Source organism: Lathamus discolor, chromosome 4 (assembly GCF_037157495.1).
Source record: "Lathamus discolor isolate bLatDis1 chromosome 4, bLatDis1.hap1, whole genome shotgun sequence".
Taxonomy (NCBI): Eukaryota; Metazoa; Chordata; class Aves; order Psittaciformes; family Psittacidae; genus Lathamus; species Lathamus discolor.
In genome coordinates, this window is record NC_088887.1 from 18730298 (window position 1) to 18743847 (window position 13550).

Genomic DNA, 13550 nt, shown 5'->3' on the forward strand with positions numbered 1-13550 from the left:
GGAGACAATGACTGTGCCCATTCTGTAAGAGTCCTTCCTCCCAAGAAACCGTTTTTTTAAACCAAGGTACAAGTGCAGTTAGCCATAGATAGTTCTTTACATACTATACTTGATACTGTTAAGTAGCCGGATCTCCTATTTGAATATACCTTACAATTTGAGGCACTGCATCCAGTAGACTAGTTAGGGAAAATACATAAATGTATATATAAAAAAAGAAACAATATAAATTTGATATGCAGAATTTCTATAGGTTTTAAATATAATGAGAGTTAGTATGCAAAACCTCAGTACTTACTAAGGCTTGACATTGTAATATTCTTCTGGCGTCACAATTTTCAATCCACCAAAGTAGTCCAGGACCCAAATACAGGTGATATTGAATTTGGCAAAGAACCAATTGTGATCCTTAGGCCAACTTTCCATCTCAGGGTGGCGAATGAATAATGCTTTTTTTGCTAAGCCTGCTTCTGAATCATTCACCTAAAAGATAATAACCAGCAAAATATTACAGTAAGTTACAGTCATGTGAAGAAAATTTTAGCTAAAAAACCACTGCTGACTGCAGTGTGCTCTTTTCAGTTCAGCCATGTCTTGTCCCAGAGGACTCACTACTGTGGCAGAGTCTCTCCATATTCAGTGGGGCATACCACTGTATGACACAGACAAAAACTGCAAGGCAGTTGATTTTAATATTAAATCAAAACGGTGCTTTTAAAGTAAGCATGAGTAAGGCAGTTCTTCATCAACATAAGAATAAATCTTTCAACAGATCACAAAACAGAGAAGTATGGATACTTGCTGAATTACTACAATGCAATGTTTTAGGTGTGATTTTACCTCCTATGCACCTGCTCAAACAGACACACACAGACCCAACCATGTTCAGACATGTGCAAACAGATGCATACACACATACACAAACAGAATGATAGAACAGAATCTACAGAGAAGGGAAGCTGAATTGTGTGGTGGCGCTTAATAGACAATGCACAAATGTTTAAAGGGTTAAATCAACAACTTAAAGGTCTGGGTATGCTACAACATGAACTAATTGAAATAAACCACACTGTTATTGATGAGGAACTTGTGAAAACTATTAAAGGATTGCTGGAGTGTAATGTACAAATATCTGAGGTGTGAAAACAACAGAGCTCCTGCAAATATCAAGTGGTAACTTCATTTTCCTCACACCAACTATGATTAGCCTTCTTGTATCATTGCACATAATATCTCTTCATATACTTTCACACAGAAATTCTAACCTTTCCCTTCACCATCCACTAAACAATACTATTTCATGCACATAATGTTATCCAGTGTCAACTTTCAGCTACTTACCTTTACAACATTCCCACTGAAGATGATGTGGGCACAGAGGGGATTCTGGGGGTCATATCTGTGCTGCTTGCAGTAAGGAGTCTGTGCTAAAGACACAGTCAAGGAGGCATTTGAACTGATCTGAAATGCAAGCAGTAAAATAAGGTTTACATGCTTTTGCAAGAAAAATGTTATACCCATCATATTTTCAGCATTTTGTACTTTATTAAGTTCAATATTATTGGTAAAAAGGACAAAGCTGCTGTCAGCTTTTCCTAATTACATATGAAGGCCTTACTTAGATGAACTTTGAATGTGAAAGAAAGCCCAGTGCTCAAGTTTGTTAGTATAAAATACAAACCTCACAAAACAGCACTCCCTAAAACTGTGAATTCAATATGCAGTCTAGATATTTCACATTCAAATGATGACATTGCCCAGAGAAGCTGTGGCTGCCCCATCCCTGGCAGTGTTCAAGGCCAGGCTGCACAGGGCTTGGAGCAACCTGGTCTAGTGGAAGCTGTCTCTGCCCATGGCAGGGAGCTGGAACTAGATGGGCTTTAAGGTCCCTTCCAACCCAAACCAGCCTGTGATTCTATGATATATTCCAATTTACATAGACACAGCACAGTACAGAAGACAAGGACATACAGTGAACTTCATTAGGAGAAGGATAAAGGATTACTAAAAAGGTAACTAAGTTTCATAACTGTTGATAAAATTAGTTAAAACAAAAACAAACATACAAACACCCTCCCCCCCAACATCAAAACAAGCCTCTCTGCCGCCTGGTCAGGTCTTTTGAAGTTTAAAGCGAATTGTTAAAAGGTAGGTTTAAAAAATCCTGGGTATTTAAGATACCAAATTTGAAGAATTAAATAATCTGTATCTGATTGATTTAGAAAAACTAATTTGGTGAACACAGCTTGACAAGTAGTGGTGAAAAACAGGACTGCCTACCTCAGAGTGACACAAAACTGGGAGGAGTGGCTGACACACCAGAAGGCTGTGCTGCCATTCAGCGAGACCTGAACAGGCTGGAGAGTTGGGCGGGGAGAAACTTGATGAAATTTAACAAGGGCAAGTGTAGAGTCTTGCATGTGGGGAAGAACAACCCCATGTACCAGTACAGGTTGGGGGGTGACCTGCTGGAAAGTAGCGAAGGGGAAAGGGACCTGGGGGTCCTGGTGGATAGGAGGATGACCATGAGCCAGCAATGTGCTCTTGCGGCCAAGAAGGCAAATGGCATCTTAGGGTGCATTAGAAAGGGTGTGGTTAGTAGGTCAAGAGAGGTTCTCCTCCCCCTCTACTCAGCCTTGGTGAGGCCGCATCTGGAATATTGCGTCCAGTTCTGGGCCCCTCTGTTCAAGAAGGACAGGGAATTGCTTGAAGGAGTCCAGCGCAGAGCCACAAAGATGATCAAGGGAGTGGAACATCTCCCTTATGAGGAGAGGCTGAGGGAGCTGGGTCTCTTTAGCTTGCAAAAGAGGAGACTGAGGGGTGACCTCATCAATGTTTACAAATATGTAAAGGGTGGGTGTCAGGATGATGGAGCTAGGCTTTTTTCAGTGATATCCAGTGATAGGACAAGGGGCAATGGGTGTAAACTGGAGCATAGGAAGTTCCACGTTAACATCAGGAAGAACTTCTTTACTGTAAGAGTGACAGAGCACTGGAACAGGTTGCCCAGGGGGGTTGTGGAGTCTCCTACACTGGAGATATTCAAGGCCCGCCTGGACAAGTTCCTGTGTGATGTACTGTAGGTTACCCTGCTCTTGTGGGGGGGTTGGACTAGATGATCTTTTGAGGTCCCTTCCAACCCTTGGGATTCTGTGATTCTGTGATCCCAGAAAAGAAAGTTCATGTGCTTTGAATTTCCTTAAAAAAAGCTCATCTAAAAAAACAAAACCAAAACCAAACCCCAAACAATAAACAAAAAACCCCCAAACCCATCCAAAATGTCACTTGAACACTACGCAGAGCCCTGCTGAACCGATGGAAAGGGAGCAACCACCTGCTGGACAGGAAGTTGGCTTAACTACAAAAAAAGCTGACTCATGATTATTCAGCACCATCCCCATCACACGGTGACTGTCACAGTCAAACGTTTCTGCCCTCTAACAGCAGAACAAGGATCTATTGAAGAGCCTTCCATAGGAAAATGTTCGTTAGCAGTTTATACCATGATTTTTATGTTATTCTAGGATAGAGAAGATACTACACAAGATAAGTTAGGCTTTCTACAGCACTTTGAAACAAACTATTTCAATGTAACAAACTAAAACCTGACAGTGAACAGACAAAAAAGTGTACAGTAAAATAAACTCTGAAAATTTCCATTATTTTTGTGTTTATTTCACTAACACCGTAATAGTTGCTGGAACAACAATTAAAAAAATCCATTAAAGGACACACACAATTTCCCTACCTCTGTAGCCAACTCTCTTGACTTCATCCAAGTGACACATCTGAGATAACGCCAATTACACTCAAGAGCCTCAGCACACCTCCCATCATGTGCTTGCTTTTGCAATCTGCTCCAGAGATCTAATTACTACTCTTTCAACAGCCTGTATAAGAGCTCTCTTTGCTCAAGTCCCACACTGCCTATTTACAGTCATTTTGATATTTTTTGTGACCTTCTCCATTTAAATATTCTGTGGCCCCTCATTCCACTGCTCAGTGATCCTGTAAGCTTCAGTCTCTTCCTCTACCAGGGTGGTGCTCAACAACTTCTCAGACCATGATCAGTAGGAACTTCTTAAGAGGACTGCTCAGCCTGGCCAAGAGAAGGGTCTGGGGAGACCTCATAGCAGCCTCCCAGTACTTAAAGGAGGCCTATAAGAAATCTGGAGAGGGATTTTTAACAAAGGTATAGAGTGACAACACAAGGAGGAATAGCTTTAAAACGATAGAAGGGCCATTTTAATTAGACATTATGAGGAAGTTCTTTACTACAAGGGTGGTGAGCCGCGGGCACAGGTTGCCCAGAGAAGCTGCGGCTGCCCCATCCCCGGCAGTGTTCAAGACTAGGTTGGACGTGGCTTGGAGCAACGTGGTCTAGTGGAAGGTGTCCCTGCCTGTGGCAGGGGGTTGGAACTGGATGAGCTTTAAGGTCCCTTCCAGCCCAAACCATTTTATGATTCTATGACTAATAAGCATCAACACAGGCAGCACTGCTTATGTTCAGATGCTGTAGGGCCAATAATTGTTCCCAGGGCTCAAAAATGAGGCGACATTCACGGAAAGGGCAGCTAGCAGCACCATTACATTGCCTTCAGGAAAGGCTGGTGTAAGCCCTGACTCCTACGTAAGAAATTCCAACCACCATTTGGTTCACTGCGTTTGCAACCTGCATACTTGAAAGCTTTAAGTCTCCTTTATTGGAGTCAGTATCTCTATCTAGGGCTTGCATACACTAGATCAGACCTGATTTTGTAGGGACACTCTGTCCTTCCCCGCCAGCCCGGCCGCTCCTGCTCACCTCCAGGTCCTGCACGGAGATCTCCATGTCGGTCAGGTAGAAGTACGGGATGCCGCTGCCGCCCAGCGGCCCGGGGGGGCCGTCGCTGAGGGAGAAGATGTTGGCGAATGGGTAGCCACGCAGCCCCTCCTGCGCGGAGAGCGTGGCCAGTGCGCCCCAGTCGCAGGTGTGCAGCACAAAGCGCGCCATGCGTGCCGCATCCTCCGGCGGCGGGATGGCCCCGCCGGCCGTCAGCAACAACAGCAACAGCAGCAGCACCGCCACGGCGCAGCGGAGCTGAAACCCAAACATACTGCACCAAACACCACCAACTACCGTATCCCCCCAGCCACCCTCCCGTCGGACCCTGACCCGCGAGGGGGGTGGGGCCAGACCCCACGTCGCTCCGCCAATCGGAACAACCCTTCCCGCCCGCCTTCACCCATTGGGTGAGGGCGCGCAGGGGACAACCTTGTGAGTAGGAAATCAGTCTGTCGGCTGTCAGCCAATGGCTTCTCCCTTCTTAGCCAATGAGAGCTGCTTGGGGGCGGGACAATCCTCACAGTTGCTCTCGGTTGTAAACATCCCGGACAGCCCTGCCTCTCCAGGGGGAGGAGAAAGAGCGGAGCCAGTGGTAGCCCAGCAGTCAATGAAAGACCTCTTCTCAGCTCTCTGCCAGTCGTATTCCGTGGCCCGTGTGGCGGATGCGGATGGCTGGTGGGTTGACGGGGGGCGCTGAGGACGTGGTCGGTGGTTTGCGCCGCTGTGGTCCGAGGTGGAGTCGGTGACAGTTCCAGTTCTGGTCTTGCGGGGTTGTCCAGCTTGTCTTCCGGCACTCACTTGCTCGCGGCCGGGCTGTCTGGCAAAGTGTGCGTGACCCACCCGACGTAGGCTATGGAGGCAGCGCAGTGCCCATCAGCAGCTGTTCTCTGACATGACCCTCCCGTTTGTCTGGCAGAGGTTGTGTGTGCCTCAGATCCGAAGCGGGGTTGTGGAACCCTCGGCCCCACCGCCCGTTGTTACAAAGTCAGTCTCAGAGGCTGATTCTGTGTCACCACAAGCGCCTGTGGCTCAGCCTTCCTTGTCCTTTAACCACAGCAAGCAGGGTCTGGATGAAACTGGTCTGAGACATAAAAGCTCATGGGATTGTTTCCCATTAGACACAGCTCAAATGTTGCCACTTGCAAACTGCATGATGTGTGCCAAAGCCATCTATTCTACAAGACTTGGTGCTGCTAGTTGAACAACCTCCTGGCCTTCAATGCATTGCTTAGAGAAATAAATACAGAGAATATACCTTATTTTATTTGCTATTTTTTGCTCAGTCACCTGATGAAGATTAGGATTAACTGGGGTAATACTGAGACTTGATTCAGCTTTTCCTAAAGGATGGTGTGGATTGCCAATTTTCCACTTTGATCTCACCAAGTATGTTTACACTACATATGTAATACCAGTGTAGCCCAGAGAAACCCAAATTAACTTACCATGTGACTGCCGTCTGCCCCCAGGTGCCACACAGCACCCACAGTTTACAGCCCACCAGAGGGATCGTTCTGTTGGGCTGAATTCAGGAAGGAAAATGCACCACAGGTCTGTTCCCTGCCATTTATGTACTGTCCTGTTGTGTACAGACAGAACAAAATAGTTTGTCCTCCAGTATTCCCTTGGCCTGCAGAGCATGGGCAGAGACCCCTGCTTTCGCTCTGGGACACACATAGCCTTCCACTGCTGCATTCTCCTGGTTATGCTTGGGGAAAAAAATGTATTTTCTTAAAACTGAAAAGCAGAGGCTGATGAACCCCTGTTGTGCAACCACTGAACTTGTGAGTAGCAACTGCTCCAGCAACTAAGGCAATACAGGCAGCCTTATTTGTGGTACAGGGCAAGTGATATTTCAGGGCAGACTGCTAAGGAGAAAAACAGCAAGAAAAGGAATTACGAGAGAACAGACTGCACAAAAGGTTGCCTTCAGGTGTGTAGTGTTTTACAACATATGTAGATGAGGGGTAGGATTGGAACATACTGAAGGGACAAAAAAAGGAGCCATTCTAAAGGACTGCAAAGATTATGGAAGAAAGGGTTGAAAATGGTCTTGAGGGAATGGCTTGGGGAGGAGAAAGGGTGAGGAAGACAAAATGCAACAAACCCTTTTTGTTATAGATTTTTCTAGCTAAAACAGAGACACAGCTTCCTCTTTTCCCTCCCCACCAACTTGTGTGTGCGTGCACAGAAACTGCTTGTTTCTCTCCACTTCCAAGCAGTCCTGCCCTCTGAGAGCCTGAGGTGGGGAGTGTGTTTACCTGATGTAATGAAAGGGACAAGTGTGTGTGTGGGGTGAGTTTGTGAATGATTTTATTGGGCAGCAGGAGAGTGTGACAGGGAGCAGACTGGAGGTGTTTGGTTGGGTCAGCACATGAAAGAAGGGTTACCATGGAGAGTATATGGAAGTAACATGTGCCTCAGGGAATAAAAAAAGGACAGACAGGAAAGGAGATAAAGGAGATGTGGGAAGCAGAGCTGGCAATTTTTCGTTTTTTCTTCTGGAAAGCTTTTGTGTTACAGAGTTTAGGTGTATGTATTTGTGCTCATGGCTGTCTTCCAGGAAGGGTGCACCTTATTGGAGCTGTACAGCCCCTGTGGCAGGAGAGACATAAGTGAGCCTCTTAGTATGGAAGATCATCCCCCCACCACTGCTGGGACCATATATTGGAATCTCAGGGCCCAAGAGAAAACAACCTGTCCAAACAAAGTCTGCCCACTTTTCCTCTCCTGCCTTTCCAGCCTTGTGGTACATGCACAGCCATCCCTGTCTGCAGCCTCCAAGGGGTGCTGCTGTGAACCTCAGTGACCTGCAGGATTTGGGAGGATGAGCCTGGTGGGGATTCAGCTCTCAACAGGATTTATGGAACAAATAGCACTGGCTCTCCATTATGGAGAACAGGATTTATTAGGCTTGGTGGCCTCTGCAGTGGGCAGTGCACAGCAGCATATAGGCTGTCTTGTGCACCACACAGAATGAAGAGGGCTTGTTTTGGTCACCTGTTTCCTGGATGGGTATCATGGAGTGACCCTGAGCTGGTGAGGGATAAGGTCTTTAACTCTTTCAGCTTGCTCTGAAATCTCCAGGCTCTCACTTCCTCAGCTAGATTTCAGAGAAAGGAGAAGGATTCTCTCTGTTGTGATGCAATATGTCTAGGGGCTTCCAGTGTCCTTGCATAACAAGGTCAAGAAAGTATTGCTAGCCACTAGTTCTCTTTTTCAACTCGTGCTTATGTCTGTAAAAAACCCTAGTAAATAGACAGTAATATCTCAATGTAGATAAAGCCAGTTTATTCCCTCCAGGGGCTGGCCAGTTCATGGAACCATCTTAATTTCAGTGTGGTTTATATGTGATGGGCCTTGGGCTGAATCTGGGGGCTGTGTTGCTGGAGAAGGTGTATTTCAGCCAGAAAGCAAGCAAGGTCACCATCCTGTCTAGTGTATTATTATGCTCTGTTTGCCCTCCTTATAGCTGGTTTTGCCTTGAACCAGCTCTCTGTTTAGATAGCATGGTTGTTGGATGGGCTGGGCAAGGTTTCTCTTCCGACACAGTCTAGCTGTGTGCTGGGCCAGGCTCCCTGTTTAGATCATGCAGTCTGTGAACAGAAACCTTTCTTTGTCCAGATAACACTCGCAGGCTGTGCAGTCTCACTGGGTATAGTGCTTGATCTCTGAGCCAGGCCAGCTCTCTGCAGTCCAATGACAGCCAGAGTGATTAAAGTCACTTGCCACTGCATTTGACATAAGCAACTGACCTGTGAGTCAGCTCTGGCAAAAGCTGAAGTACTCGGTGCTTTGAAGTGCCAACACTCTGTGCCATATGAAACCCACCATGCAAATTGTTTCTAAAAATATTGGTTAGATATCCTCCTGAGGAGATAGCAGCCCTGTGGAACAATGCAGTGCTACTGCTATCAGGAAATTGCACACTACACAGGTGTTTGCTGAAGACAGAAAGGTGTTGTGTGCCTGCGTGTAATGCATCTATTTGTTCTTGCCCTCAAAGTTCCCAAATTAACTTGGTTGAGAATTTAGCTTCTGACCCTTTCATTGGTGTATTTTTTGAAGATAGGTAAAATTAATATAGCACTGTCCTGATATTCAGCTGAAAGTCCTTTCATGTTTTTAACAGTCACCACACAGGCAGTGGCAAGGCAAGTGTCCTCTGTGCATAACCTGTTAGGGACCAGAAGAGTTATTCCACGTTCAGTCTAAAATTCTTGCTGTTCAGTCGGAGCTTGGACTGCATGCTGAGGAAGATGTTGTGAGGGCCAGCTGTGATACTAGGATGTTGAGAGATTGGCAGCAGGACTGGCTTGAGAATCAAACCCATGCTTGTCTCCAGCACAGATACCTGGAATTGTGTCAGCACCCATGTTCTGGCTGTAACTTTTTGTTTGTTTATATTAACCCTTGTTGAGTTTTAAAACTAGTAACTGGTAGAGGAATCGTTGAGTCTAAAAGCAGCTGTCAGTGGCTGATGCTGATAATATTTGTCCCATCATTATATTAATATAATGGGATGCAGCCTTTGCCTGTTAATACCCCAGCTGAGTATGTTCTCTGAAGTCAGGCGATCAGCAATGAAAGAAGAGCTCTCCAAAGAAATTAGGTGCTGCAAGAGATGTCACTATCTACCTGTACACCATCCAGCAGCCCCTAGGTGGCCTGATACGAGTTAGGGTGGTCCACTTCAGCACGATGTCATTATTACAAGCAAAGCATTGCTGGTGAAATGCTCCTTGTACAGTGCTGCATTTTTCTAACTTTACTCTGCTTAAGGACAAGCTTTTGCCCAGAGCCTGAGAGTTAAGAAGCCTGGTTAGTCTGAACCATGATGTTAGCAGACAGGCACAGACCAACAGTCAGGAACATGTGAAATGATTAGATCTTTCAGTTTGGTCTTTATCACCTACTTTTTTATGTGGCTACCACACCACACACACAGTCTCACCCTCCCTGTCCAACACAGCTTAGCAAGAATCGCTTGCAACCATGTCTTTTCACTTAATTCAAGCCTCTTTTCTTGGCTTTCCAATGACAATGGCTTTCCCATTCACATCATTCCCAGGGGTGCATGGTGCCTGGCACATGAGCGTGTGTGTGCGTGTGTGTGCTCCCAGACATGCATTGCTGTAGCTGCAGAATTAGAGCAAGAAATGTTGATGGCACAAAGCATTCCAACCGACTTCATTTCTTGCTAACTCCCTGAAGAAGGAGGGTGAGTCTTAGTGTCCATAGTGTGAGTTTAATGCTGAGGGCAGGGTTGGTGGGAGCAGATACTTCAGGGGACAGCAGAATGGAGTTCAAACAGTGAGTTTCCCCTAGAAAACGCTGCTCACATTCACTTCCTGTCAGCTTGCCATTGTCGGAGAAGCCGATGTTCAAACCCAACCCAAAACAGGATGTTGGCTTTTAGAGTTGATTGATCTTTGAAATGCAAATGTTTCTGTTTTTTTTTCTGTGGTTACTTTATCCCCATTTGTTTCAGTTGAGAACTGAGTTGCTTGAGTGGGAACAGGAAGGGTTGGGACCTCATTTTAAGGGGGTCAAAAGCCCAACATGGAAACATCTGTTGGTTAATAGTATGAATTCTGGGAAATTACGTGAAAAGCAGCAGGCAAAGCCAGATAGAGAGGTGGACAGGACAATCCCAGATACTGGCACTGACAGGTGAGCTTTACTAAACCCTCAGTTCATGCCTTAACAAAGCACAGAATTTCAGTCTGTCTCATGGGGACCCACAATTCCCTCCACCCTTTGCTCATCCATGGCCCTGACAAACATACCTTCCCACACTAGGCGCCCACGCAGACACACCTGAATGAGATAGCTGCGCGGACACAAATATCAGAGTTTCAGATGCCCTCAAAAACTTTCTTTCCTAAGTGGTCTCTAAAGAACTGTCATGTCCCTGCATTTCCTTTCAGTGGATCTAGCACCCTGTGGAGGCCCCATTGTCCATACTTCATAGCCAAAATGCATGAGGTCACCAAATATTACACATGGTGTTTCTAAGCATGGCAGAACTAGTCATGCTACCTCTTTTGCAGGCATGCAAGATGAAGGATTTCCTTGCAGCTCTCCCCTATGTGCTGCTTGTAGCAAAAGTACAAATAATCTGGCCTGAAGTGAAGTTGCTGGGTTTGGCCTCACATGCCTTGAAAATAACCAGCTGGGAAGCTACAAAATCCAGGGGTCCATGTTTGCAATGTTTTCTCACTCAGACGAAGTTTCTCCCTAGAGTCTGTTTTAATGGCACTTGTGATAACTGTAATTTTTCCTCTTGAGGAGGACAGATGTAGAAACTTTTTTTGTATATAAACAAAAAATTAGTCTTATATACTCTGCTATATCCAAGAAAGTCTGTAAACAGAGACACACACAGAAATGCAGAGAGTCATACTCTAAAATATCTCACATTCATACTTGCACGTGCATATCATGTAAAATGCCCGGTTCCTCAGTATAACCTCCCTTAATAACATTTGTTATGAAGTTCTTGTAGTTAAAACGTGTAGGTTGATTGTTTCAGATATTCTGGTGGTTTTCAGTCCAGAAACAAGTCTAGGGCAAATCCACACCTTGTGTCTTCCTGTCTGGAGAAAAACATGTGCTGTACTTCTCTGTGTTCTCTCCTTGTTCCTTCAGGAAGAAAGTTTTAGCATTAATAGAGCACTGTGTACCTTGCGCCGAGCAATGGCATCTGGGAATCCTGCTGGCAGAAAAGATTTGGCTTGTGGCAAGATATTTGGGAGGAGAAATAAATAGTGAAGAACTGTGGTGGGGCAGCTGCAACTACCTTTGCTTTATTAGTGTGGATGAAGTGATACCATCTCTGCCTAGCAGCATCATTTTCTGTAATCCTGAGTAAGGAGTTTCCTCCACAGAGTACAACCCCTGAAAGCCAAAAGAAATTACTGGCATAGACCCTGAATGGCATGAAGCAACCACTGCACTACGTGATTTTGACAGTCTGTTAAATGGCAGACAGCTTGAAAACAACACTTGTGACCAATGCCCACAGTGAAATCCCTGAATGTAAAATCCTCCATCTGACCCAACAGCAGGGAAAACATGCGCAGCCAAAGTATCCTGCCCTCCCCACCTCATGCTGCTTCTCGGTTCAGTTCCTATCCCCTCTCCTGAGGTACCATTGTCAGGACTTCAAGAAATCAATAGGATTTCCAGTCAAGAAGGAATTTTATTCTTACACTTTTTTTAGATTTTTAATCTATTTGATTACATCTATAGTTGCAGCATGTTCTGGTTGCTTACAGCAGAGGGGTTTCAACTAATCCAGTGATACAGCAACAGAAGATTAATTAGTCCTCTTGACCAATCTCCAGATTGCAGCAACTCAACATATCATTCTTTGGCTCAGGACCAAATAACCATTGTATATTGGATTTGGAAGTTAATTAGATCATGATTAAAATTTGCTAGTTCCACAGAGTCCTACAGACAGCATGCAGTACAGCAACAGTTAACTATACTGTAAGAACTATGTCAAGATGATTTATTGGTAACAATAATCCAGGATATCATGATGGTCACATTTAAATCCATTCTGCAGTGTCTTCCACCATAGCCAGCAGGAACTTGCGAAACAGTGCAGAGGAAAAGTATACATCCCTTTCAGAAATGATGCTTTAACCCTCTTCTGCCCCTGAGGTATCATCTCAGAATGATGACATTGTGTCACTTTGCAGCTGCAGAAGACAAAGAAAGTGTTTCCAAATTCCTCTGCACCACCCTGCTCCACCCTGCTCTCAAAAGGTGGGAACTGAAATTCTTGAGGAGGAGCATATGCAAACAGTTGCTAAAAGAGATGTCCAGTTTACAACACTGTGATCTGAATGGAAGTGGAAACTATAGCAAAACATTCCTGAGGCTTTTTTTCCTGTCACCACTAAAGCTTCTCACTTCATTGCACAAGTCTATCCTTCCCTGTGAAGGGAGAGAAGAGCATTCTGCACTTTCTGACCTGGTAGTGTGAGGCATGAATTCAGGGTAGAAGGAGCTAGTCCTGCTTTACAACTAGCAGTGACACCTTGCATGGCAACCCCCCTTCTGCATGTGCCCACATTATTGCAGCTCTCTGCGCAGTGGAGCCCTTATCTCTCATTTAGGAGAGCACCCAGCAGCACAGTAGTGTCGTCCTTGGGAGTCCCAGCTGTGCACTAAGACACCAAAGCCTTCTGGTCAAATACAACACTCACCCTTGCACTGCTCCTCTTCTGCCTCTCTGCTCACTCTAAAGACAGTCCACTGCTGATTGAAATTATCTAACAGTGTGAAGGAAGGGAGAAAGGAAGCTGCAGTGAGAGGGGAAAAGAGTCTCCTTACAAATAAACAAAAAGGAAGAGACCCTGCAGACTTGGAGAGAGAAGCATGGTCAAGGGAGAGATCCAGGCAGAAACACCGGGGCAGTAACTGCAAGCAATGGAGAGAAATAGAGACAAAACAGGGCGTGTGTGTGGGAAGTAAAGATGAGGTGACAAAATACAAAGGGGAGAAAGGAAAGGAGAAAGTGCACATGTGGTGTCCCCAAGTTTGCGAGCAGCAGCAGAGTTTGCTGCTTGTTGTCTCACTGGAAAGAACAGTATCTGTTTAGATTTGTGTCTAAATTTAAACCCTGATTGCCTTGCCTCCCCCTTCTCTCCCCTCCCTCCCTTCCTCTCACCAACCCGCCCTTCTTCCTTGTTGGTAGTGCAGGGCCACT

General features: G+C 45.5%; 1 protein-coding gene across 1 annotated transcript; it reads right to left on the bottom strand.

Moving 5' to 3' along the window:
- Positions 1-297: 297 nt before the first annotated feature.
- Positions 298-5184, bottom strand: CREG1 (cellular repressor of E1A stimulated genes 1). The gene is made up of 3 exons (XM_065676463.1): positions 4805-5184; positions 1342-1461; positions 298-483 (listed from the first exon to the last, which is right to left on the bottom strand). The coding sequence occupies exons 1-3, from the start codon at positions 5093-5095 to the stop codon at positions 298-300; spliced, it is 597 nt and encodes a 198-aa protein (XP_065532535.1). The 5' UTR covers positions 5096-5184.
- Between the last annotated feature and the right edge of the window lie 8366 nt (positions 5185-13550).